A 27,201-nucleotide genomic window follows, 5' to 3' on the forward strand; every position below is an offset into this window, starting at 1 on the left:
AAGCCAAGAGCTTGAGGTGTCTAAAAGCCACACTTGGGGAAAAGAAAACCTGAGATTCATTAAAAACCACGGTTCTATTCTGGTGTTATGAACTCAGGTTCGTGAGATAAATTTTAAGCCAATTCATATAGGTTAATACTAAAATGTTGTCCTGCAGTGAGTGTCAGTCCAGGTCAGATTCTGGTGAAGGACAAAAGTAACTTGGGAGGAGAGAGGGGGAGAATGGTCTTTAGTGAGGCTCACCCCAGTGGATGAAGTGGGATCATGGAGAAGGGGTGCTGGCATCCCACTACAAGAAAGGGGGCTTGTCTCAAGCTTTTTTGGTTACTGAGAAGCTGTTCTCGGAAGGTTTTGTGCTGGTGAGTGTGGAGGCCACAAGGACAGAATAGGATTTAGGTGGTAATGATGAGAACGTGATAAAGACATAGGGAGAGTGAAGGCAGAGACCAAGTCAGAAATTTGGAGAAAGGGGCAGAGGAAAGCAGAAAGATGCTGAGCGGCAGACAGAAAAGATGCAGTTGAATGGAGAGAGAGGAAAGGGGAGAGCAGAGAGTAGAGAGGCAAGGAAGGGGGAGCGAAGGGGCAGAGGAGAGAGACAAGAGGAGAGGACAAGAGAAAGGAAGCCTGGGAGGTGCAGGTTGAGGGGGATTTGTCCATACCCAGGAGAGATGATCACAGCTCAACCACACCATCCCACCCCCAGCACCGTTCTCGCTTTCCCCAGCTCTTAGAGGGAACTCTAGAGAGCCCAAGGTCGCCCAGTCCTCTCAGTTGTCGCGCGCTGAATGGCTGGCGGTCTACAGCATCCCCGCCTTTGGCCACGCAGCCACAGGTCCGCGGTTTCCTGTGGCTGTCCCCCTCCGGAAGCCTGCTGGGACGCCTGGCACTCCTCTGCACCGGTCCCTGCCCGGCGCACCTTGCCGCGGCGCTCCTCCATACTCCCCGGGCAGTTGGGCCCCTCCCTGAGCCCACCGGGGAGGGGACGCAGCGGCCTCCAGAGACGCCACCAGAATCACTTCTCCAGACGGGCCAGGCCCGTCGAGAGCCCGGGAACAGGATCGATTTACACGGGGGTATTAATTAGTCTTTGAAGAACCGTTTGCCCACGTGCCAATGTAATTGTGTGTGTCAGGAAGGTAGCCACGGCCAGCCGCAGCCTTGCGGACAAAACGCAATAAACACCTCGGTGCGGGCAAATTGCGCTCTCCAGAGCGACCCCCGGTGGCCGGGCAGGACCTAGGACAGCGCCCACACCGTTACCACCCAGCGGGTCCCGGCCGTTCAGCATCTTTGGTGAAGCCACAGCCGCTCCCAGTGTTCGCAGTCTTCAGATTCTGGCCACCACGCCCCTCCTTCAGAAACTGGGACTGCCCGTGCCTTGTGTGTGGCTTTCCTTTTCTTCCGAAAGGCCAGTTTCTTATCGCTCAAGTTCAAGTCAAGAGGACTTGCTCAGTCTCCTCCCCTTAAGTCATTCGACCATTCTCTGGCAACCGCGGAAAGCCGTGAGTCCTAGGCTGCTCGTCCCAGTGCCAGCACTGGCAGTTCTGGTGTGCCGGACGCAGCAACCCGGTGCATCCGTCTCTCTCCCTCCCTCTCTCTTTTCTCTCTCCTTCTCTACTCCCCCCTCCTTCTCTTTGCTTCTTAAGTTTCCGGCACTGTGAACCCAACTGTGCCAAACCTTGGCTTCCGAGAACCAATCTCGAGCGCGACCCAGGCACTAGGACACTGACACCGCCAAGGCTGGACCAGGCAGCTGGTCAGGTCCTCGCCCGGGCATGGAGACGGAGCTCCAGGGACGGCACGTCCCGGGCGCTGGAGAGGCCAGGCCCTTGTAGGTCCTCCATGGAGCCTGTTCAGAGCTGTCCCTGCTCGTCGCATTCGCCTCCAGTCCTGTGCGGTACGTAGCGGTCTCCTTCACTGTTATCAGAAGGGACACCTTGGGGCCGGATGGTCATCACCAGGAAGGGGTAACAGGGAAGAGACTCTGAGACGCTGGCTGGTGGAGAAAGCATGTGTGGCAGGCGAGACCCACAGCCCCAGGCAGGTTTCCACTCTAGAAGTTCGCAACCTTTGGCTCAGAAAAGTAATGCCAGAGATGTTATTGTATACGCTTGTGTGGCTCTGTGTGCGGGGAGATGGAATGGGTAAACTGAGCCCTGCTTTCTTGTATGCAAATTGCATTCCTACCCCCCTCCCACTTCACTGTGCAAGCGTAGATACGGGGCACCTAATTCTGGTCAGTTCTACCTACCCCTTCCTCTCCCTGGGCGCCTCTAGCTCAATCTGGCTACAGCTTTCTCTGTCTCTCTCTGCTGGTGTGTACGTGTGTAAGCCGTGCCAGGGCTGGCTAGGAACCAGCCGCCGCCTTTAGTTCCAGCCTCTCGCTCGACTATCCAACACTGGGGCAGGTCTCGCTGGCAGAAACATTTTGGGCTCCTGAGCAGCCTGCGCGCGGTTCGGTGTGCCCCCCCACCACCTCCGGCCTCCTCCGTCTGGGAACTGGCACGGGAGAAGCGCAGGGAGCAGGAAGCCCCTCGCCCTAGCCCTCACTCGCTCGCAAGCCCGCGGACCACGGCGCGCTCTCTCCTCCAGGCGCTGGATTTGCTCACTCTTCAAATCTTCGCACCCCCTTCCCAGTATTTTGTGTTTTCCCCATCCCCGCCAAGATCTCCTTTCCCTTACTTGATCACCAAGCCTAACCTTGCCCGCGTGGTCATGGGATGTCTAATTTCATTTGTATTTAGGCTGCTGAGTGCGCTCCTTGCTCTGTAAAGTGGATGCCAGGTGGATCTATGTTTTTGAAGGAACAAAGACTCAGCGAAGGCACCGCCAAGGAAGTTTGAAACGCGGGAGGATGCAGGCTGCGTGCTGGTACGTGCTTCTCCTCCTGCAGCCCACCTTCTACTTGGTAAGTCGCGGCGAGTCTCCTGCCTTTGAAATTCCACCCGGCCGGGAGGCCAAGGAACTGGGGGGCTTGCGGGAGGAGGGTGATGCCGCCAGCTCAGCGACAGCAGCGTTTCTGGTGACTATGTTGAATTAACAACTTTGGGAAGCTCATCTCTGGATTCCTGCAGGATTTTTTTTTTTTCAGCGTCCTCATCCTTATTTCTCACTCCAGTTCCCCACTTTAGATGTTCAGAATCCAAAGAGGTAGCAGGACGGGATGTTTCTGAGGGAAAAGGCAAAAGAGAAAGGATGGAAGACATGGGACTCCTAGTAGTTCATCCACAGACTTTAAATGACAGAAAAAGGATTAAAGGTTGAAGGGCTGGAAGTGACTTTGTGCTCTGACTCTTTTTTGGAGACGTGGTACATGAAGTGCAGGTAACTCTCCAGGACTTGCACGGGCGACTTTATCTACCAGGTACATCCTAAGTGACCAGGTAGAGTTAGGTCAGAGGTATGTGGGCAAACGTGCCCTCTCTCTTCTTTAAACTTCATTTCCACCAAACAACAGACCTCCAGTTTTAGTTCCCCAACCCCTTATTAGAGATGGCAGGCTTTGTCTCTAGGGGTCATCCATAGAGCCCTGGTCCCGTTGGAACCTCCAAAAACAGTTTTCAGAGGTTTAGACTTTCCACAGTGTTGGAACTAGACGCAGTGTGAAGCGCTTTATTGTGATGACTTGGAGTGCTCCGGGCACCTCGGTGAGCCAAGGAGAGTAGGACTTCCCTCGTCTGATTTCTCAGAGGACCAGGGACACTGGCGCCCTGCTAGTGAAGTTTGGCTCATTGCACGGAAACCCTCAGTCTATCTTCGACTGTAAGAGCGTACTGGGGGCTGAAGGTATTCTGTTGAGGGGCGAGCAGTGCTCGAGCGGCCGGAGCTCACTACTGGAGCTGTATTCATGGGACTGGGGAAGGTGTAGGTGCCTTCAGCCCACCCAGAGCTTCAGAATCCACAAACCTGGAAGCAGTAGGATCACTATTGATGCACTTGCCAGGGTTTCTCGGTCTTTGCCTTGATGCATGCGTCTGCAGTGCTGGGAGTTGTGTCAATACTGTGCATAACCGCGCGTGCCCGCCTGCGTGAATCTTGTACTAATGGTCTCAGCTTCCCTTATGAACCCTCTACGTTGCCTGTCTTAGCACCTTTATGGCCTGACTGTAGCATCCGTGGTCGCCAGAGGGCGCTGCGCATCAGTGTCCGAGTCCACAGGACACCTTGGGGTAAGCAGGTGAAAGCCAGGGCAGCCAATCCAAAAGAACAGCCTTTCCGACGCTGGCGGATCTGTGCAGACGGAATGCAAAGGGTGTCCTTCCCGTTTCCCATCTTCCGTCCTTCTTGTTCCCACCCGTGTCCAGTCAGCACTATGACACTGAAAACTCAGAAGTGGAGGGCAGAAAGTTTGTCCAGGGGAAAATACAAGTTATTTTATTATTATTATTATTTTTTAGGAGACTGGGAGGGAGAGGGAGTGTAAAGTGAAAGCGACGGTGGAATACTAAAGATTCCCTTGATCATCTTCACCCAAATGCCCCTCTCCTCGGCGCACATTAGGGTGACCGGACCCTCATGACTGTTCCTGTGTCCTTGAGCTCTGCTCACACATGGCTAGGGCTCTCGGATACACTACATTTTATTGCTTGCAGCAAGTATTTCGATAGTCTGGAAAATAATCTATCAAAAGCAGAAGTGAAATCAATACGTTGTGTTAAATTTTAAATGTGTTTGTTGGCAGTTAAACCGTTTTCCTCTCATTACAACAACAGAGCTGGATTTATTCTAATGCGCTGCGTTCTCAACAACAAGCGCATTAATTCTCCTTTAATTGTAAACTGGGAGCATTTGAAAACCATTCAGTGTGCAAATTATGCTGATTCAATTACCGTTTAGTTACAGACTTCATTACCTGAATGCCTTTTGGCAATACTGAGAAAGGAGACAATTTTTCCAATTTCACTCAAAACAATACGAAATGTGAACAATAAAATAGAGAAGGTGATTTGGAAGTCCATGCTTTTCTCTCCTATCTAAAGTTGTTTTGTGTGTCGGGGATTAGAAACCACACGCGCCACAAAAACAAAAGCCTGGTGGCCGGTACCCAAGACAGTACTTCCAGGGATTGTAATAACTCCACAAGTTATTTGCCAGGAAAATTCCAGGCTGTTTTCTTGAGGAGAAAACTGACTTTTGCCACAGAAATGAATTTCAAGGAATGAATTGTGTAGTTAATGTTAGGGCGGTTAAGGCAAATGAGGAAGCTGGGAACCTGGATTAAAACTCTAGGGCAATAAACAGAGGAAAACAGTAAAAAGGGCTTCTTTCCCTATGTTTCATTAAACACCAGATGCCAGTAAATGAACTGATCATTTATTTGTACCTGCACCTCAGAAAACCCCAGACCTTGGGAAAAACCTACATCAGATGCACAGAGGTTGACAAGAACTGCTTCAACTTATACTTCTAGCAGACAAGGGTAGAAAATATTATAATGATATTTTATTTAATTTTATATTTGAACTAGCATCAATCAGGATAAATATTTGTCTTTGTGAATTACACCACCAGTTAAAGTATTGGAGCATTAACTCTATTGGTGCTTTGGCACCTAGTAAATGTTGCTAGAACAACTTTCCCTTTACAGCCATGGTATCACAAATATTTTCCAAAGTCTAATATTTTGTCCAGGGACCAGTGATTGTTTACACATCTCCTATACAGAAATATTTAGGTTATTGCCAATAGAAAAATAAGTTAGATCCTCCTACATTTGGGGAGACTGTCTTATAAAAGCCACCCTGTGTCCAGCAGATCAATGCAGTATATTTATATGTATGCCACAGTTTCCTGCCTGTATGTGGGTGGATGTTCTCAAACTGTGTTTCTTGGCACAGGGTTATTTGAATGCTTATTCTAACTTAAGGATTGTTAGTCACTGTGTTTACTGAAACATGGGTGGGTCTGACCTCTTTCATATTAGAAGCTTATTTTAGTATCGCAATGGAAAACTAGTTGCAAATTTGTTTGCAAAGGTATGGACTGAAGAATATTATCTAGAAGATTCCATTTAACACAGAACAAACTCTTAATTATAAATACACAGGGGTAGGAAATCATCTTTTAAAAAATAAAGCAAGGATGGATTTACTGTATTTTGTGTATTGCAGATTTAAAAATCTGATTTCAGTAATTTGTTCATTTTTTAAAGCCCTTCAGTCTTTGTAATCTTATCAGTTATGGACTGACTCCAGGATATTTTGAATATTATAACATGGAATAAGTAGATTGTAGCATTTTAACTGAATCAAAGCACACCCTTGGTTAAAGGAAGAATATGTTGTTTATTGGTCTCAGTAATGAGGTGTATGGTAGATTGAGCTGAAGGCCAGACCAAGGAACAGGGAGAGGGAATCCCAGCAGAAAATGTGGCATCTTTCTTCCAGGATCAACTGTGATAGCCCTCAAATAGAGAACTGAGTCTGATGAGCATACAAATGTAAAAGTTACTCAGAGATTGAGCCCAGAGAATCTGGCAAAGGGTTGAATGCTGTTCTTGCAATCACTTGTACATCCAAAATAATAGCCTAATGACAAGAGGACCCATCAGTGTTTCGGGGAATTGATATAGCTAATCATCTAGTTGCTTTCTTAGGCATAAGGGTCAAGAATTGAAATTCATTTTTTAAATTTTGTGCTACAAAATTTTGAGTCATCTATTCTCTCAAATTTGTGGTGTCTTTCAGATGTGAATTCTACATCAGTTGTTTAACTGAGTTTATAAAGCAGTATGCATCCCTACTTCTGAGTTATTAGCAGATAAACCATGTGGGTGAACTGCCCTCACCCTGAAGGTGGTTGTTAGGGATGAGGAGGTGGGGGGGTGGGAATGAAAGCAGAGGGAGAGAAAACATGTCTGGTTTGGTCTTTGGACCAGGCATGTCTTTTGAAAATTAAGTGAGGTCCTCACTGAAAGTTTTAATCAGTATGAGTTTATTTTTGAAAATAAATTAAATAAAATAAGTTAGTTACCCACCCATGACTATTAATATTGTTTTTTTTTGTTGTTGTTGTTGTTAAAGCTAGTTCTTGGGATCTGTACTAAAACTGCATCTCCCCATTATTTCCTTCTTCTCCTCAGGCCAGACTTCCAGACACAAGATTGTAGATTTTTGGAGGGGTCTACCCCCCAGCAACAAGATGTGAGAGCTGGCAGTGGAGCAGTGAGAAGGGTACCTTGCCAACATTCTTCTAAAAAGGTTCAATCCTTTATAGGCATGAAAAGTAGCTCTCTTAGTTGTGAGAAAGTCTTTGGGTGGTTTACCCTTCTGCCCCATTTGTAGGCATATTATGGCCTGGGCCTTGTAGTGATAGCTTCAGGAAAACTGCCTTCAATGTGGGAGAGAGGAAACCAGAATTGCACCAACTCCGTCAGCAGCATTTTCCCAGAAAGCTATTAAATTTGTGGCTCCTCTTTGTGCGAAGTTGATTTCTATTTGGCTTTGAATTGTTGACGGCTATTTCCCCCTTAATGAAAGTGTTGTCTGGGTGAAAAATATATCCGGTGGCAGGGAAATTGGTTGATTTTTTTTTGAGATAGATGCCCAATGTCCTACTTTTCTATCTGAGGGAAGATTTTCTGCAGACTACAGAAATTGACAGCATTGTCCAGGTAATAACCACCATCGACAATATTTTCAAAAGGGCATTTGAGTGATGAAAGCATTTGGATATTGCTTTTTCAAATAAGCAATTTTCTGGCTTGGGCTCGTTGGATTTTATGGAGGGTGGGGAGTTGGGTAGGGAGCAGCAAGGAAGAAGGGGCCACATTTTGAAACACCTGGTATGTGTTTTCCATTTCCTCCAGGCCTGGAATACTGAAGGGCTAGTTTGCCTAGGTTGCAGTTCCCGGGTCAGCGGGAGTCCTAAGTGACTGTACCTTGCCAGGTGTTGATATTGTCACCGGGGAATTCCAGGAAGAAGGAGTAACACTTCTTTGATTCCTCTGCCCCTAAAGCAGGGCAATGAAATCACTGAAAGTTTGCCAGCTTTTATAAGAGGCAAGTTAGAAAGTGCGCGCGTGTTTTTCGACAAGAAATGTGTAGCTTTGATTCGGTTCAAGAAAGTTCCCTTGGGACCATCCTGTCCTCAGATTTCATTTTAAAACCTTAACAATTCTGGGCATTTTAATGAAAGGGAAGGCTGCGGACTGCAGGCCAGGTGACTTGAGGTCAGCGGCCTCTGGGAGCTGTGGAGTCGCCTGGCAAAGTCCCAGCTCTCGCTGCATTCTTCTAGTCACCATTTATATTATACTTTATTTTACTTTTTAATTTTCTGGACCCGGTACAAGTTTGCTGGAAGTTGCGGCCTTGATTTATCCGCTAGTCAAGTTCCCGCCTGGCTCTTTTTCTCCATGTCAGTACTCGCCCCTCCCGGAGCTTGGTGAACACCGCGCGCGCATTCTTCTGCCGCCGACTGGCGCGTTGACGACTCTGCTTGAAGGAATGTGACGGGAAAGTGGGGAACCAAAGCTTGGCAAGCACTTAATCAAGGATAAAAAGGTTCCGCGGTACGGATGTCACTCAATTTATTGTGAAAGTCGAATGAATTACGTTTAATGAAAGTGCTCCCCAGATGAATATTACCAGCAATTTCCTGAGTTGGCTCTGTCAGCTCGAGATGAGGAAATGCCAACCTAGATGAGAAAAGAGCGCCCGTCTCAATTACAACGCAATCTTTCCAAGAGCGGCTTTTTATTGAGATGATATATCCTGGCGGCGTCTTCTGCCCCCTGCACGCTCAGGAGCCGGTGTGTTTATTTTGTCGTCTGCCCTCGCGGGTAGCTGGCTGTTGCTTAAACTTCCGACGAGCGCGCGGGGTCTCTGCTGCCGGCGGAAGACCTAATTATGTACTCCGTAAACAGTTTTCCCTAGTATATTTGGTTTTCTGCGGAGGTGGGGGCTGTCTATCTATACGTGTGTGGCTGGGGTTGGGGAGGAAAGAATTTCCATGCTGGGCTACCAACCCACCTTTTCTACAGTAAGTGCATGGACATCTAGTCTTGGGGTCCCCAGGGGTGCAAAACGTGGTGGCTCCAGGAGCGCGCGGGGAAAGGAGGGGGCGTTGACCCCTGCGCTCAGATGGGTCCCAGGAACGGCCAGAGGGCAGCACGTGCCTCTCGGGCTGAGCTTAAGAAAAGCTTTCCCAGTTCACCGTTCCTTTAAATTAATGAGGGTATTTTAACTCGCTCCAGCCGGAAATAGGGTGGTGAGGGGGATGCAGGGGCCGTCCTCGAGCGCCTCGCCTCATTTGCATGAGAATGCAGAACCCGGAGGCTTTTCATGTATGCCTCCTTTCTCGCACAATATGACAAATTACTGCTCAGAGAGCCGAGTGTTTCCCTAGAAACTGGCTGGAGGGGGCTGTGCTGAATCTGCCCGCGGCCAGGCGTCGCCTATCACCCCCGCCGCCCTGATGGATGCAGTTGCGAGGAGCCCAGAGAGCATCCATCCGCGCAGCGCGCCGGGCGCAGGGCCGGGAGGGAGGCACACCGCGCGCCAGCTTGTAGCCTCCATCCTCACCGCTTCATTTTCAAGCCCATTTCAGTCGTTCGCTAGAAGGGAGAAACTTTCTTGGATGTAGGCTCAACCCCTCCATTGGGAAACTTTATTCTCAGACCAAAGCTGCAGTGTCCGGCCCCAGCTGGAGTCGCTGCCGCCACAGACACGTCACCGTCACCGTTTACTTTCCTCCTCAGATGATCTCAAGACATCTTAGCAGCTTATAAGAAAACGCAGGTGCAGCACTCTTGCGTCCGACCCTCTACCCACGCATCAAAACTTCGTGGACGTCACAAACCTTCGGTGCTCTCCGGACCATGGCTTCTCCGGAGAGGCTTGGAGATGGGTGAGGCTTGTACAGGCCTGGACCGCGACCTTCAGCATCGTGGCCAGCGCCACAGGCTTCGCCCGGCCCGGTACCGAAGCTCCATCCTTCTGAAGGTCGAGTTAGCGTTCTCTGCAGATGCTTCCCAGCCGCTCAGGCACGATTTTAACGACCCACCTCCCTGTGCTGTCATCTAGGAACATCAAGCTCCAATAGCTGAACCCCGAGTGTGTTACGCGGTCAGAAATTCTTGTTTGCACCCCTCCCCCTCTAGTGTTGGGGCATCACGTGATCATTACAGTTTACTGGGGGGGGGGAGAATTGATCCTGGGTTCTCTCACTCTTCCTCTGACCCCACACTCTCGTTCACAGTTTATTAAATCTACCTTTCTCATAAGCAGAAGCATGCAATGTGCAGTTAGAAGTGTCTCTAGCAATATGTAAGCTTTATTTGCAAAGAAACTGAGAGACCAAGAGGAAACCCCACTTTCTCTGGAGTAAAATCACGGAGTAGAAGTTTTTTTGTCCCCTCACCATAACTGCAGCTACTCAAGGCCCTGTTGGATCAGGAGCTTTTAAAAAGCTGTGGTCTAGAAGTTGGGGGTGGGTTGGAGAGAGCCCTAATTATTATGAATTTCTAAAGGAGCAGTAATTATTCATGGGGAACAGGACAAACCACGGCCTGGGCAAGGGAATCGATATATTTGCTATCGAAAGTGCCTCGCTCGCCTTTAATGCAGACGAATGGGTATGCAGCCTCATTATTTTCCGTGGTTAGGCTCGCCAGCATGGGGCCTGATGCAGCGTGGAATCTATCATCATTAGATGTAGGAAGGGGCACGGAGTTTCTCTTTATTTACTAAACAACAACAAACTGACTAATTTACCCCAACATCCTCCCTGTCACATTCACATAAGCACCCCTCCCACTCCAATTGCAGACTCCTCTCAGGGTTTCTCTGCTCACTCTGTCACTTCCTCAGTAGCAGATTTGATCCAGGAATAAGCTGATAATACCAAGAACTGGCGCTAGGGGTTGTCTATGTCAAAGGCTAAGGTTGACTGGTAAGTTCTGTCTCATTCTCCTGCCTTAGCTGAGTCAATTCTTTCATGACACTGGATTCACAAATCCCCACGCTACTGAAATAGCAGAGATTTAGCAGTAGTGTTCTGTCAACCTGTGGGAGAAGTCGGCTCACAAAAAGGCAAGGCCACAAGAAAAAGTACAACTCTGGAGCTAAAGAGAAGCTAGAAATTGAATAGAAAGGGAAAATTTAGGAATAATGACCCCTAGGTACTCTCCAAGGCTCTGGGGAGACACCCCCCAACCCTGACTTTTTTCTTTCTTGGCAACATTCCTATAGGCCAATCTTCAACAGTCTTCTTCCAGAACCAAGGATGGGTCCCACTTCTACCCACTGAGTTCACTGAATTCTCTTATGTATGGGCTGGCAAGCCTTCCCTCTTTCGTCTTCATTCTCCAGCCTGGACTGGTTTTCTTTCTGTTGAAAGTTGAGTGAAGGTCCTGGTAGGTGACTACTGGGATGAAACCTTTATTCTGGTACAGCTGTTCTCAGTTCTTGCTGTCAACTGAGGCAGGATTCTCTTATTAAAGCCTATGGATTGCTACATAAAACACTGTTGTGGATGTAGAAATTACTAATTCCTCTTTTACTGCAATAAATGTATCACTACAATAAGAACACAATTAAAATTATGGGCTTCTGGGCATTAAACTAATAATATTTGTCCATTCCATTAGATTTTCTTTTCTTTGGAGCCCAATCATGGATGGTGCGCGTGGTTATCTGAGTGTCTTTGTTTCCTTGCCCTTAGAGACAGACAGCCAACACAATACTAGGACTGTGTAGTCTACTGGCATCACTTCCTTTCATGATATTCATTTTTAGAGGATTTGTAATTAAACCCTGTGAGATATATGTAAGAAACATCTAGTGGAGAACCTTTTTATTTATATTTGTGTAGCATGCTGAGAAAGGGAAACATAAGAAGTGCTTATGTTGAAGTGATAAGCCTGCTTTGATATTAGCAGAAATGTTCTTTTAATTTACATTTTTTCTAAGTCTAGAGGATTAGTCATGCCTCTTCAAAGAAAGATCCTAACAAAGTGTAAAAGGCATTTACTAGCTTGTACTAAATTATGTGAACAAAAGGCAAAGATCACCACTGACTAGAAATGTGCATTGTGGTAAGGTGTACTATGATGCAGGAGACAGAGTAGCGAGAGCCGTCTGCAAACAGCTGCAGACACCTATGTTTTTCTGCCTCTCATCTTCCTAGCCTGCCACAATGTGCAGCATTATACACAGTGTAACAAGGTCTTGCAGAACCAACACAAAGATCCACTATGTAAATTGGCAGAATTTTCATGAAATTAAAAATCACAGACTTAAAAATAGGAGGCTTAGATTTCCTTCTCCAAGAAGTTATTAACAGGAAAATTATGATAGAAAAGATTGCAGGAAATTCTTTGGCTTAAGAAAAGTCACCTTCATTTAAAAATCAAACATGCACATGTATAGAACTAAAGGAAGCTATATTGTTTACCTGCATATCTACTTTTTCTAAGGATTCCATGGGAAATAATTGTGGATTTTTTTCTTTTTTTGTCTTTGTAGGTGGTTGGCTTTAAAATTTGAACTTGAGTTTAGAAAACTCTCCTTTCTTTTCTTGTTTGTGTCAATATTCTTACTAGTAATATGGAAGAAATATTGGTGGAGAGAGAAGCATGATAGTTGCAATTTTAGTCTTATATACATATTATACCAACTGAACTTTAAAAAATGATTCTTCTTTTGGTAACCTTGTAGCTGGATGTTATTAGAGACCCACAGGTATATAAAACAGCTTATATAAAATTAATGGACTGCTTTACATTCACTATCTCCTATTTGTGAAGCCCTTGTAAAATATTGCATCTATTTAAAATAGGAAGATTATAAAGTCAAGTTTGGTGTGCAATCAATAGTTGTAAATGGTTCAGTGAAATATTTGATTGTTTTGAGTGAGCTTGACAATGCAATAGAAATTTATTATCTGTTTTTGTGCACTGATGTGCTGATCATAACATTATGCTTTCTTTTATGCACTTGACTCATTTTGAAACTGATTTCAAGGCAACATTTACGGACATGAGCAAAATTTTAGGAGGAATATATCTGTTATATTCCCAGATTGTAAGAGAAACACAAGGCCCTATGAGGTTACAAATGAGAAAGCCAAATAAAACCAAATCTTTAACATCATCTTATTATTTTATTTACCATAATCAGTGGTATATCTGCTAAAGTTATGTACTGTTGAATATATCTTGTTGAATAAGTAAAAGTATAGAGGCTTCATTTCAACACCCAATTTCATTTAAATGATTGTTCTGAATGCAGATCAGTTATTAAAAACAAGATCTTGGGCTGGAGAGATGGTTTAGTGGTTAAGGCATTTGCCTGCAAAGCCAAAGGATCCCAGTTCAACTCTCTAGGACCCACATAAGCCAGATGCACAAGGGGATGCATGTGTCTGGAGTTTGTTTGCAGTGGCTGGAAGCCCTGGCATACCCATTGTATCTCCCTCTCTTTTTCTCTCTCTAAATAAGTAAATAATATATATATATATATATTGGGCTGGAGAGATGGCTTAGCGGTTAAGTACTTGCCTGTGAAGCCTAAGGACCCCCAATCGAGGCTTGATTCCCCAAGACCCACGTTAGCCAGATACACAAGGGGGCGCACACATCTGGAGTTTGTTTGCAGTGGCTGGAGGCCCAGGAGCACCCATTCTCTCTCTCTCTTTCTGCCTCTTTCTTTCTCTCTCTGTCACTCTCAAATAAATAAATAAAAATAAAAAACCGAAATATATATATTAACAAAAAACAAGATCTTGCTATCTTTCAAAGGCAAATTTTGAGAACATTCTTTTTTTTATTGCGATAGAAATAAAAGATGACACTTTCATGTATTCTCTTACTTGCTTCATAAATCTTTCAGAAATGTCATAAGTCCTATGAATTTCTTTTGTTCCTCACTGTACCTTTTTAGGGGTATGGGGTGGTGATGAAGTATTGAGAATTATACATTTTCCAAAACCATGGTGACACTTTCAAGTCTCTTCCTTTCCCCACTTCACCTCACGGTTAACTGGAGTCCTTGTACTCTTTTTTTCTCTTCTTCTTGTGGAAGTGTGCATTGTAACAGTGTGTCCAAATTAGAAACAAAATTCCCTGACTTAACCAACTGGCTTTCTATAGTGCGGATGTTGCCCAATATTTGGTGGAAAACCCTTAAAAGTCTTAGCTGGTTTATATGAGACCCATTCTTCTTTCTACATGCCAAATTTTCAGTAAAAATGTCATAAAATTAATTCAAACATAAATTAAAAACGTATTGGCAAAATATCATGATTTATTGTTGGGGCAGCTGGATTTGGTGACAGGGCTTTCTACACGATCTCTGCAATTGAGAATATAAAATATCTTTTCTCACAAATCTTTTCCAGCAAGTTGTGGGTAATTTCTTGCACCAAGACACCATCACTTATTGTTTTTCAGGATTAAATACAGAGAAAAATGCAAACTACTACATATGGAAGGAAGTCATTGAGGTGGAGTCAGGATACTATTTCTTTGGTCTTGATGTGAATGTAATTGCTATTGATGTGGAGATTTTTGCAGAACATGGCAGAGTTTTTTGCCTCTTTCAGAAGAAATGCATAGTTGAATGATGAGCACCTCATGTTAGATTTTCAACCTTATTTCTCTTGGTTTAACAAGACAGGATGATCAACAGTTGCACTGGCAAGGCAAGCACTGTTGCTAGCCATTATAAAAGTAAGGCTGAGCTGGTGTTAGCACAGATCAGCTGAGCTATCACTTTTGGATGTGCAGCTCCTGAAAATCTCTTCTTTTGCATGGAAGCATGAAAAGCAAATAATTTTTGGCATTGGATGTTTAATCCTGCCTTGCATTCTTGATGGAAATCCTTCATGATTAGAATGGTTCTTGTTAATGTGTTCCCAGATGTACATACACAGTGAGACTCCCCAGTCCTTTGGTGTTCCCTGAACAAACAGTGAAAGAATTGGGAATCTTTAAATATTGATCCACATGACTAAAGGTGGCTGATATCCTTCCAAAGATCACCACCCAACTTCCATCTGGGTAGATATCAGTGATGAAGTCACAGTGGAAGCCCACGGAAGATATGGGAAACTTAGGTGATTTCTTCCTTTTGAGGGAAGACTTAGCCACAAGAATATGGAGAATACAGGCCCCTTTTCAGTCATTCCAGGATCTCTTTCAGCAGTTCTTTTGTAGCAAAGGGAAGCAGCTTGGGTGAAATAAGAGGAAGACAATGGCAAAGCATTTCTTTAATTTCGTAGCTTTGGGCAAGTTCATTTTCAGGTTCCTTATCTGTAAAGTGGTCCTAATAACCTCTTTTGTTGAGAATTCATTGAGTTAGCATGTTAGAAAGAGCTTTTAAAGACAAGCAAATCATGGTAATCATGGTAATGATGAATTATTAAAGAAAAATATCTTGCTGTCTTCCACAGAGAAAGGTTTCTGGACCCCTTTTTGAGTGCTACAACCTTCTAGGGATGATGCACAGGGGGCTACCTTCACCCTTGGACTATCTTATCATTTGCTTTCTTTTTCCAACCAGTTGATTGCTTTCTAGACATGTAGTGTTTCCCAGGAAGACATATATATTTAGTGCTGATAGTCACCATGTGATGAAAGCCAGAAAAGAATGGACATTTCTATTTTGACTAGTTGCATGTTTGTGGAAATGAGATACTTCACAGGCAGTCTCAACGAATAGCTTGCCTTATTGAGATGAAGATCCTTGTGATGTTTTAATTTCATGTGGCAAATACTAAGAACAGTTGCTCAGATCTAATTTTAAAAATCAGCTAATCTTTAAGCAATATTTGCTTTTAATTACTTTTAACACTTGAAATTCTCTTAATTTTTTTTGTGCAGTTTAATAAAAATGATGGACTATTGAGCTTTAAAATTCAAGGACCTCTAGTCAGGTGGATTTTTCATTCAAGTTCATTCCAGCCGAATGTCTGGAAGTAAAATCTCATTAACTCCCTAGAAATTATAGATAATACCTATGACAGGAGCTATATTGTCCCTGTCTCATGCTGTTCAAAATTTCTTCTGTCGCTGTCATATTCTTCCCTCCAAGGCATTGCAGTGGGCACTCAAGAATGGTTCTTTCATAGAAACATTGATTTTATATCTTGGAGTTCTCTGAGAATAAGGAAATTATGGAATGATACCAAAAGATAAAATGTTCTACCTTCCTTTAGCTGGGTGTAATGGCAAACACATTTGTAAGCCTAGCACTTGGAAGGCTGAGGTAGTAGGATCTCCATGAATTCCAGGCTAGCCTGGTTCACAGAGTGAATTCCAGGTAAACCTGGGCAAGAATGAGACCCTGACTCAAAAATAAACCAGCAAAAAATAAGTGTTCCACTTTGCTGTTTATATTTTGATCAAACACTATGCCGAGACTCAAGTACAGAAGTTTTTCATTTAGTTTGTGTGTGTTGCTAGGATTTAAGCCTAGATCCTTTTGTCTACTAGACATGTGCTGTCCTACAGAGCTACAACTTAGTTCAAGAGTGATATGAGTATTATTATTATTAGCTAGATCTTACTACAATCATTAATACTGAATTGTTCATATGTCTAATTTGGTTATCTTCATAGTCCTTATTTTATAGATGAGGAAATAGTTGAAATATTAAAGGTATGATTGGTGACAGGCAGCAGGAGTCTATGCTAGATATTCCTTTTCTTGACATAGGCCTTTTAGTTCCTACACAATTCCCTTTCTCTCTCTCTCTGTGTGTGTGTGTGTGTTCATGTATACATGTACTTATAATTGTGAGATAGGACCATGAAACTTATTTAAATTAAAAAAAATCTGGTTTTACTCTTGGAAGACCATATATGGGCAAAATTGCTATTCTACTACTTTAGTAGTTATATTAGGTCAGAGGCTTTCCACTAAGTGGGGACATAAGGCTAACCAACATAGGTTTGATACACATGATTATAACTGACGTTGATGGGATGTTGCATGTAAGCTTTATAGGAAGCCTGCATTGATTGACCTAATATGAAAATGATGCCTGAACCTCAGGGTAAGGTAATGAGTGAAAATGGGCTATACAGCACAGCTGTCTTTGGAGGCATATAAAATGATCCATAGCATCTATGTTGCTCTTAGCAACCACATAAACACTTTTTTGAATTATTTGTGAGACTGGGCAAGTAGAAGTATGGAGAGGAGAGCAGAGTTTATGTGCAAGGGGATGATCACATGTATGAGGCAGTAGTAACTCTGGTTTTCCCAGGGCATTTACTCTCAAGAGTTTTGTCATGCTGATAGGCTTATTAAACATTCAAGGAAGCAGCAATTCCACATAGTTTGCACAATGATATAAACTGAGAAACTTTTCAGTATCTGCTTAGCCTAATATTTTCTAGAAAAAAATAGTACCAGACATTTTGCTACTCCTGGGTAGGCATTCCCATTGTGTCCTGTTTGAATGGCTTAAAAATAAAATAGCAAGATTTCTATAAAGTATTTTATATAAATGTGCAATCTAGAAATGTTTCTATTTCTAAGGAGTGAAAGTAGATCCAAGATAGTCCTGCCCAAAGTGGCAGTCTGCTAGCAGGGCATGAGGGAGGAGAGTCTGGCTTCCTTGCAGTCTTGTACTACATTTGACCTTGGGAGAGCTTAGTTGTGCCTTGGGGCAAAAAATTAAATGTTCCATTTTGCAGCAGTATCATCTTTCACCTTTATGTGGATTTAAAAATGTAAATAAAATTGCTTTCTGTAAATGGTATACATGAAGGTCATGTTCATATTCTCTATAAGAATTCAAAATGCCATTTGAGCCATCATTGGCTCAGTAGACACTAATGTGCTCTATTAGTTTCTAGTAATCTACTTTTTAAGCATTTTATGACCCCATATTTTTATTTCCAGTTCGTAGTTTGTGAAATAAGAAATCACAAGCAAACCTTTTAGCACTTTATTGTAGATATATTTATAGAATGTGTACTTTCTACTCTGAACTTTTAAAAATGCCAGATGTTCCCAGAATATATTGCCTTAGTTATTAAAATTGTCTGGGCTAAAAAATCTGCAATAAGGGAACAACATATTTTTGAGAGATTTTAGGGGATCTCAGTCTTTCTGACAATTGTCATCTGCATTTTTTTCTATTAATTTTCCTCACAAATCATTCCAGAAATAGGGAAGTAGGGACTGGGAAGCTTAATAGTAGTCTGCAACAACAGACTTAGAAATCAAGTGATAGCTTCTTTCTTTGAGGGAGGGGGCGTGAATTGTTTGCATTGCAGTTTGGATAATAAGATCTTGACAGATCCTGGTATCTAATTGTCATGATTTTGATCCTTAATGACTTTTGATTGCTTCTTCGGGAGGCACCTGTCAGCCATTTTCAAAGCACAGATGGCTTTATCTGCGGCAGTAGCAGTTTCTTTTTCTTACTAACCTTGAGCTGAACAAATTATTCTGGGAAGATGAACAGACCACTGTCATCCCTTAGTTTTCTGTCTCTGGGAAATTATTTTGTTTATTGAAGAACAAATCAAGATCATTCTTCTTCAAAAGCTTCTAGATGATTCTTCTATTGTGAAGAGCATCACTTCTCCCGAGTAGAAGAGCAAATGTGCGGTGATGCTTCGGTGAGCAAGGCCAATGACAAAGGTGAGAGTTCGTTTTGCTTATTTGGGATAGTTCTAGTTTATACCTATTGACTATATTAAAATACATTTATTTATTTATTGTGTGATGTGCATGTATTTATGTCTGTTTGCATGTATGTAGGTATGTATATGTGTAGGTGTGTGTGCATGTGTGTGCAGATAATTGTGGGATCCAGAGTTTGATTTTCCTCCATCTCTCTTCACTTGAGACAGGGTTCCTACTGAACCTGGAGTTTGTGGATTTGGCTAATCTAGCTAGACAACCTGACACAGGGATCCTCTGTCTTTGCCTCCTAAGCTCTGGGACTCCAGCTGGGACCCTGTTTGCCAGACTTTTATGTGGGTGCTGGCGATCAAACTCTGATCCTCATGTTTGCATAGAAAGTTCTTTACCCATGAGTCATCTCCCCAGTCTCTTATTTTATTTAAAGGTCCTTAGCTTTAATGATAAGTTATATGATATTGAATACTAGCCAACATTCAAATGGCTTACCATGATAGGTTAGTTATGAATTTTTATGAAAGACATATGACAATGAGTGTGCTCTATAGACAAAAAAAGCACCTGCATCTCTCATGCTACCTCACCCACTCAGCATTCCGTGTCCTTGGAAAGTTGAGTGCCCAGAGTCTACTACCATGATATGCTTCATATCCCATCTGACTTAAAAAAAAAAAATCTGGTGGAGCTGGAGAGATGGCTCAGCAGTAAAGGTGCACCTTAACTGCTAAGCCAGTTCTCCTCAAACTCTGGAGTGCCAGAATTATGGCATGTGTGCCACTACCTCTAACAATATATTGGTTTTTTTCATCAAGAATCTTATTGACAAGGTTCTAAACTCTGACTATATTTTACAGAATCCATTTTAGTTATCCTGTAGTTCTTGAAACTAGGAATTGTGAATGTGTAATGTTGATTTAATGAGTTGATCTTTCATACCTTAATTTAGAGGTTTCAATTGGAAGGACTTCAGGGAAGTAGTTTTCTTAATAGACATAATCAAGTGTGTGGTGGGATGAGGAACAAAGAAAGCATTTTCCATTCCTTTGCTCAATAGCTTGACCTATGGTTTTTCCTTTTTATTTTCAGGTAGGCATAATGCAGTCATGCTTTAGTTTCTCCAAATTTCCTTGAACTATAACATTTGATGCATGGTGAATGGCAAAGAACAAACATGTTTGTGGGGTAGTTATTGATATGGAGACTAATCACATTATGATGTCTCTCCTGTTTTGCAAATGCATTGGCAAAAATCTACTGGACCCTTCCTTTTTGATGCAGGTCACTAATTCTGAGAGCTCAGGAAAGGAGTATGCACTCCAGTTTGTTATTTTTCTTGTTTGAAATTTTTTTTGGGTGGGGGATTATACCCTAGGAATCAAATCTGCCCAGGCTTCTGGCAAAGACACAGTTATTAGAACATACCAACAACATGATTTTAGCTTAGAAGCTGAAATGATTTCAAGGATAGAAAGCATTATTTTTCTTTTCTAAGATGCTCTATTATTGGATTAGAAAATAAGAAGAGGAACAAGAGAGAGGTAAAATATAGAAAGAAACAGAGGGAAATAGTATTTGAATTGCATTTGTTCTGTATTTAGAAGCTATCATCATAGAACATTACCCCATAGAACATTTCCCTGTCTAATGAGCTGAATAGTTGACATGACTCTTGCCTTTATAGTGATTCAACATCTGAAAATAATTCTAAAACGTTAATTAACATAACAGAGATAAAAGCCAAAACCAAAACAAGCATGTGCCACCCAACTTGTCAAACAAACATGTATAACTAGGAAACATTTTATGGGTCTGTATCATTGCACTGGCTTCCAGGATGGGAGTCTATCCTAACGTCTGTGTTTTGTAGTAAGGTTGTTTTGCTAGAGGTCATAAGTGGGACAATGTAGTTTCTACTAGGAATTATAAAGAACTATCATTTTAAGAAAATTCAAAGTGCTTTATTTACTAAAATGCCTTAGCTTAGGAATATTTAAATTGTGTAGGTTACAGTTACTTCAAAGACTGATGATATCAGTACTATGGAATTCTAAAAGTGAATGACTCTCCTCGCTTATTGCATATACATAATGGCTTTAAAGAATTTGATGAATTGAATTTTGAAAGAGCAAGTCAGAGTAATACTTTTGGGACTTGGAAGATTGCCAAGGAACTTTGGGATATGGATGAAAGAAGAGCTGGCATCTAATGTGTTAGGTTTTTAGAGTTCTTGGTTACCACAACTAGTAGTCAGCTTTCTTATAAGTTGCTGCATTATATTTATGGTTTCAGAGATAGAGAATGGAGATATGAAGAGATTGTATTTAAGTATGTTTTCTTTGCTAAATGTAAAGGATATTAAAAAATAGAATCTAGAAACCATGTAAGCAGCCCATCATTTCAGTAGTTACATTATTGAAGTGAATTGTTGGCCAGTGGGCTGGATATTTGTGTTTTGTATTATCCTAAGTAAGCTTGCAATGGAATCCCATTTGATTATTTTCCATAAGCCTCATATAAATAAAAAATAAGTCATTATCTATATCATTTAGTTATCCTAGAATTACATCCAATAGAAAGTAACTAAAGCTGTATTTGCAAAACTATGGTATAAGGCTGATCAGGGAATAAGGTGGTTTAATTCAAAGATCAATTTGTGACTGTTTAGAAATACTAACCCTATGCCTGAAATCGGTTAGCACAGTAGTCTGTGCATGAAGAGAATTGATGCACTGGTTACTTGGCGCGTAATCTCAATCCCTGTTGTGTTTGGGGTGTTATTGAAAAAGGAAATGAGCAGATCTTTTCATGGAAATAAGGGCTATAAGAGCTGTAGCAGAAGTGTGAAAGGTAAAGCTTTATTTCCAAACCAGTCCATTGCAGCTCACAATGAGCACAGACTTCTCATTTTCTTTACACCATTTGCACAGCTTTGTGGTCTGGGTTGCCATTACTGTCTGGAGAGAGTGGTGTTACCCAGAAAGGATAAGAATTTGGGCAATGTTCTAGCTTATCAGTGTCTACTTTTTGTCACTTCTTCCACAGGGTTTGGGCCAGTATTCAGTATCAGATGCTGTTGGAAGCCACTAGCCTATCACACATTAAGTGGCTTCTTACACTGCACAATGGTGTGCTTTCCATTTGTTCAACTCAAATATGAGAAAGGTAGAGCTTCCTTTCCATATATCTAAAGAACTAGTTTGCCAATTATTTATTTGCCAACCCTTTACAAATGACATTTTTTGGAATAATGCATATTGAACATTTTTCTAGTTGTAATTTCAGCTCTGAAATGGGAAGGCAGTGCTCATAGGTATGGGCAGGCCACTTTATAAGATGAAGCACAGGGTAATTAAATGGTTTAGTTGGTTACATATCCTGTAGTTAGAACTCAGTCCCATTGTCATCTATTTTGCTAGTGAGAAGAACTATGAACAACAGGATTTTACACTGTCTTATTGCTTGTCTATGTGCACAAGAGCATAAGGGGACTCCTATCTAGAACACAGTGTTTGCAAAGGAGAATATTTCTGAGCCATGCTGGTAGTAGCTGTAAGGTACACATCCTTGAGTTGGGAATAACAGTGAATGAATGTTGTAATTGTGTGTCGATATTTCTTGATTCCAAGGTTGCTTCAGTTTAAGAAATTTCATGAAATAATCTATCCATCTATTTAGAATTCACAGAGGCAGTGGGTACTTGAGTCTAGTCCAAGTGGCACTGTGTGCTCAGCACGTGACAAAATGATGAATGGACCTTCAGGTTCAAGGAAACAGAGGTCTTACTGGAATGACATCTGCTTCTCTTCCAGGCCAGACATGACAGACCAGGGATCAGTGAGTCATGGTGCAAGAGGAATTTGACAGTCTTGGAAGCATAACTTCTTTCTGGTCTATTTGGTTTTGGGCAGAAAAACTGAATCAAAGCAAAAGCAGCTGATTTCTCCACTGTCCATAGCTTTGTACATGCAAATCTATAAACTATATAAAATTAAATGCAAGAATAAATCCATTTTGACTTTATGAGACATATAATTTAAGCCATGCTGCCCTTTTATATCTATTCACTGGTAGGGTTCAACTGAGTGAAAGCAACACTTAGCATTTGATTTATATTTTCAGTTTATTTCTTTACTAGTGACACTCCTTTTCTGACACTCCTTTGCACCACCTCCCAACCAGTGCATTTTTCAATTCTCTAATGATGATAGCTTGTCAAAATGGTGGTGTTTTATCCTAGCTACACTTTCAGACATAGAACCTCACATCTCAGAGTTGTCTTTTGTTTCCACAAAGCTCAGTCAAATATTTGTGTTTGACAAGTGAGTTTTCCCAAACACTGTATGTGTTCTTCACATTTAAAAATAGCTTTTAAGGGGTATTTTCAAACTGCTTAGGTGGGAAAGAGATATTACTTCTTGGCTTTCATTTCTAATGGTACTGGGGAAAGGATCCTTTCTGTGTAGCTTTGCTACAGCATGCAAGTGATGTAAATAAAAATGGGTTTCAGGGCTGGGGCGTGGCTCAGGGATAGAGCACTGCTTAGAATGCTTGGACCTGAGTTTAATTTTTAGTACTGCAACACAAAGAAAAAAAGACAAAAACCAAACCAACCAAACAGACCAACAAACAAAACACCCTCTATACTTCTCTGTCATGCATGATTTAATTTTCCCAGGCTGCTCCTGACCTCTACCTAAGTAAGAGAACCTAATAAACCTCAGATGCAAACACCAGTGGCTGGTTTAAACTAGGTCAGAATTGATATATTGATGGAGTAACCGTTAGCCAAGGTAGGCAGAAATCATGGTCCTTAAAAATGTTTGGCCTGGGGGCCAATATTCTTAATATAATTGAAAAACTAAGTTAGTAATCCACTATCTTTCTCCCATTGGAAAGATGTGTTTCATTACCCTAATTCTTGCCTCTTTTTTTTTTTTTTTCAAAAACACTTGAATGGAGGTTCAGAAGGCAGGTAAACCAATTTCATTGGTCCACTTGGTCTCATAACTCCTGGCATTCTCTCTGTTGTTCATACTATATATCTTCTCCTTAGAGAGAGCTTTCAATGCGGGCTGCATAAACTCTGTGCATATCTGTCCCTTGCTTTTCACAGGCAAAAATACCAGAGTTAGATTGCTGAAGCAATGAAGTTCTACTAAAATGTTCTTATTTAATTCTTGTCTGATCTGAAATTACTACATCTTAAAAATTACAAAAATATGCTGGCTCATTAGAATAAAGTAGTGATACTAATTCAATTGAGGTTGAATGTTATCACACTTAATCTGTCCTTTTCATGCACAGTTGGTGGAGCTTTGCTGATGTGAACAAAGAACAATATTGGTATAATGAGACACAAGAAAGCTTTCTTTGGGGGTTATTGGCTTCAGTAGAGAAGAGAGAACTAGATGAGGAACAGAAATACTATATCCTAGTAGAGATTAGTCTTCATCTTGGGCAAGGCTCTTGAATTTAAAACCTTAAAGCAACTTAGGGATACTTTACATTAGTTCCCCATTTTTCCCTGAGGAAAATTATCAGAGGAATGATGGAGTGACTGATCTTATAGTTAGTTTCAGCAGGAATCCAGAACAGATTTCCATGCTCCTTAATTCAAATGCTTCAGCATGTTGACATTAAGTTATTCTCAAAGTCAGCTAGTTCCTCCAAATCTCAGTGTTTTAACCTATGAAGTGGTGATTGAGGTATTTGCTCAACCAGTCAATAGAGTTGTTGAAACAAGTGACCTTCAATTCATGAGAGAAAGAAGGAAAGAGAGAGGGGAGGACAGAGGAAGAGAGAAACAGAGAACCAGATATACAGGGAGAAAAAGTAGGTACAGGTTACAATAATATAGTTGAGTAGGGATTATGATTATCACTTAGCAAAAAAATCAGGTTGAAATAGTCTTTGTTAAAGAGAACACATTTACTTTACATGACTATTTGAAATAGTAGAAATGGAATTTGGGGGATGAGGCTAAAAAGGAACAGATGACATCCTTGTTTTTAAGAACTGATTATAGGGGCTGGAGAGATGGCTTAGCAGTTAAGGTATTTGCCTGCAAAGCCTAACAGCTCAGGTTTGATTCTCCACTACCTATGTAAGCCAGATATACAAGGTGGTGCGTGCATCTGTAGTTTGTTTGCAGTGGCTGGAGGCCCTGGTATGCCCATTCTCTCTCTCTCTCTCTCTGCCTCTTTCTCTCTCAAATAAATAAAATTAAAAGTCAAAAAAACTAAGTATATAAGTTTATTATTTTATTAGAAACATTTTTATGCATAAACTTATAATTACATTAAATGCCCCCTTTACCACATAGTAGCTTTTAAAGTCTGTTCTATTCATGGATTTTTATAGAATCTTTTTTTTTTTCAATAAGAATGATTTCAAACACATCTTGGGTGTCTCTGTGGGATAATAATTTAATGCTTACCTCTGAATTTTAGATTATTCAGGCAAAATAGCTAATGAGGACATAAAATTATTCATCTTTTACTTTGATTCTAGATGAGAGGATATGAAAGAAGGGTGATTAACTTTATCACATGGGGATTTTTCTAGATTTTATAAATTAAAGCCAAACACCATTCATGAAATTTCTTGGCTATGTGACAAACTGATTTAGATTCCATTAATTTAACTCTATTTAGGCAGAGTCATGGACTTCTGCAATAAAACACAAAATTAATTAAATTGCCCAATAGTATAATTACAGTTTCATCAACAGAGAAAACAACTTTGAGTGCCAGAGTTTTAAAATGTTAAGCTGCATTTTCAGTTTAATTCAGGAAAATGTGTCATTGTGCTCTGCCTTGCCATCTCCATTCTAGAAATATTGATGCAAATGCATGCACTAGTTTTCCCTACTAATGATTCCAGCTTTGTTTCCACGCTACTAAACTTGACCACTGGGGGTCCTCAAGGTTAGAAAAACAGGAATTTATGGATACCAAAAAATAAAAACTAACTGGGAAGGTTTGGGGCGATCTGAGGGCAAAGAGTAATGGGCAATAGATATTAAATCCTGTTATGAAGTCTGTGAAGAGCGCAACAGACAGTGAGAGCCAGGTCTGCAGTGAGCTCATGCTGCATGCGTGAACTCATGAATGAGATCTGCTGAAGACCGTTTGAAAAGAAAAGTGGCCATGAGAAGTATAAAGCATGGGTGCTTAGCTGAACAGTGCTGATGAGCCGCAGAAATGGCATTTCGTAGAATAAGAGAATTTTTTTGGATGACAGTTCAGTGTGTGACATGTCTTATACTTACATTAAATCCCTTAGTTACCTTTGTTCAGATGAGTAAGGAAAAGCTTCTTTTGATACAAAAACCAACTCAAGAACTATGTTCTTCACAAATATAAGAATGCTATTAATATATCAATTCCTACAGAAAAATTAAGCTAAATGTTTAACATCTGAATGTATCCATTTACTCAGTTTGTACCTCTGTTTATTCTTTCTCCCAAATGACCTAAGATTCACTTTTCAAAGGAATGTGAATGCTAAAGAAATCTCCTTATATATATATTTTGTGTTTCTCTACTTGTTTTGGATTAGGTTTTGTTAAGAATTAAGCTTTTAAAAAATGAAGCAGCACTCTACAATTAGGCCTTTAAGCCTTGGTAGCAAAATTGACACCCTTTTCATGACTCTGTCTAGAATTTTCCTAAAGAAGTCCATTTCACTGGTAATAGGTAGGATGTGATCAATAAGCAGACTAAATTTCAAGCCTTGCATTGGCCATTGGACTTCCCAGTGCTGATCTCTTGAGGGAAAGAAGTCAATAATATTTTGAATGTTTATTTTGTACTCCAGATTTTTGCCTCCTGTCACAATGGGAAGTACAGAGTAAAATAACACCACCTTTATAAGACATGTAATTGTGCTTGGCTCTCAACACTTCCAATTAATGATTGCTCTCACAGCAAAATTACTTAACAATTGCAAAGCCTCCATCACTTATCTGTAAATAGGGAGATTAAAGTAAGTATCTTACAAGACTTTGTGATGAATAAATGAATAACTAAGTTATCATCAGGTACATGTAAGACCTCATGACATTTCTTCTTCTTTAATTTTATTTTTGGCTCTTGCGTTTGGAACTATTCCACATTAGGTGTCAGGAACAGCTGGCTTGCACTGTTGGTAGAGATCTTGGATTTACTTATAACGTGGTAGCTAGTATCTATTTAGAATGCTGGGAAAGAATACCAACCATGAAGGGCTGCTTGGAGATGTTCATATTGGGCTGTTAAGGAAGACAATGGGAGAGGGAAGGCTATACTCTTGCTCTCCACATTTTCAGTTTTTGTTCATTCTATTTTTTGAGACATGGTCTCATGTTGCTCAGGCTGACTTTGGGCTTACTATGCAGTTGAAGATAACCTTGAATTTCTGATCTTCATGGTTGTACCTTCCAGAGTACTGGGATGACATGTGTGTGCCATCATACCCAATTTATGCAGTGTAGGGTGTTAAACTCAATGTTTCCTGCACGTGAAGCAGGCATTCTTTCTATTGAGAAACAGCCCTGTCCCAGTTTTCAATTCTCCCTCCTCTTGTCACATGACACCACCAGGAGGAGATTACAGATGGCATA

General features: G+C 41.6%; 1 protein-coding gene across 5 annotated transcripts in view; it reads left to right on the forward strand.

The window, feature by feature from the left end:
• Nucleotides 1–277: 277 nt before the first annotated feature.
• The window catches only part of Nxph1 (neurexophilin 1), a 311,960-nt gene continuing 285,036 nt past the window's right edge, over nucleotides 278–27,201 (forward strand). For 2 of the 5 annotated variants that reach the window (XM_045160758.1, XM_045160757.1), the window contains exons 1-2: nucleotides 2,774–2,908; nucleotides 18,501–18,596. Coding sequence is in view for 3 of the 5 variants with exons in the window: in XM_045160757.1 (XP_045016692.1) it covers nucleotides 18,588–18,596 (9 nt within the window). In the remaining 2 variants the exon portion in view is untranslated. Of the gene's footprint in view, nucleotides 1,898–2,744; nucleotides 2,909–9,697; nucleotides 9,942–18,500; nucleotides 18,597–27,201 lie in introns of those variants that run through there. The other 3 variants (XM_004656184.2, XM_045160756.1, XM_045160759.1) reach the window with 3 other exon arrangements.

This window comes from Jaculus jaculus, chromosome 10 (genome assembly GCF_020740685.1).
Source record: "Jaculus jaculus isolate mJacJac1 chromosome 10, mJacJac1.mat.Y.cur, whole genome shotgun sequence".
Taxonomy (NCBI): domain Eukaryota; kingdom Metazoa; phylum Chordata; class Mammalia; order Rodentia; family Dipodidae; genus Jaculus; species Jaculus jaculus.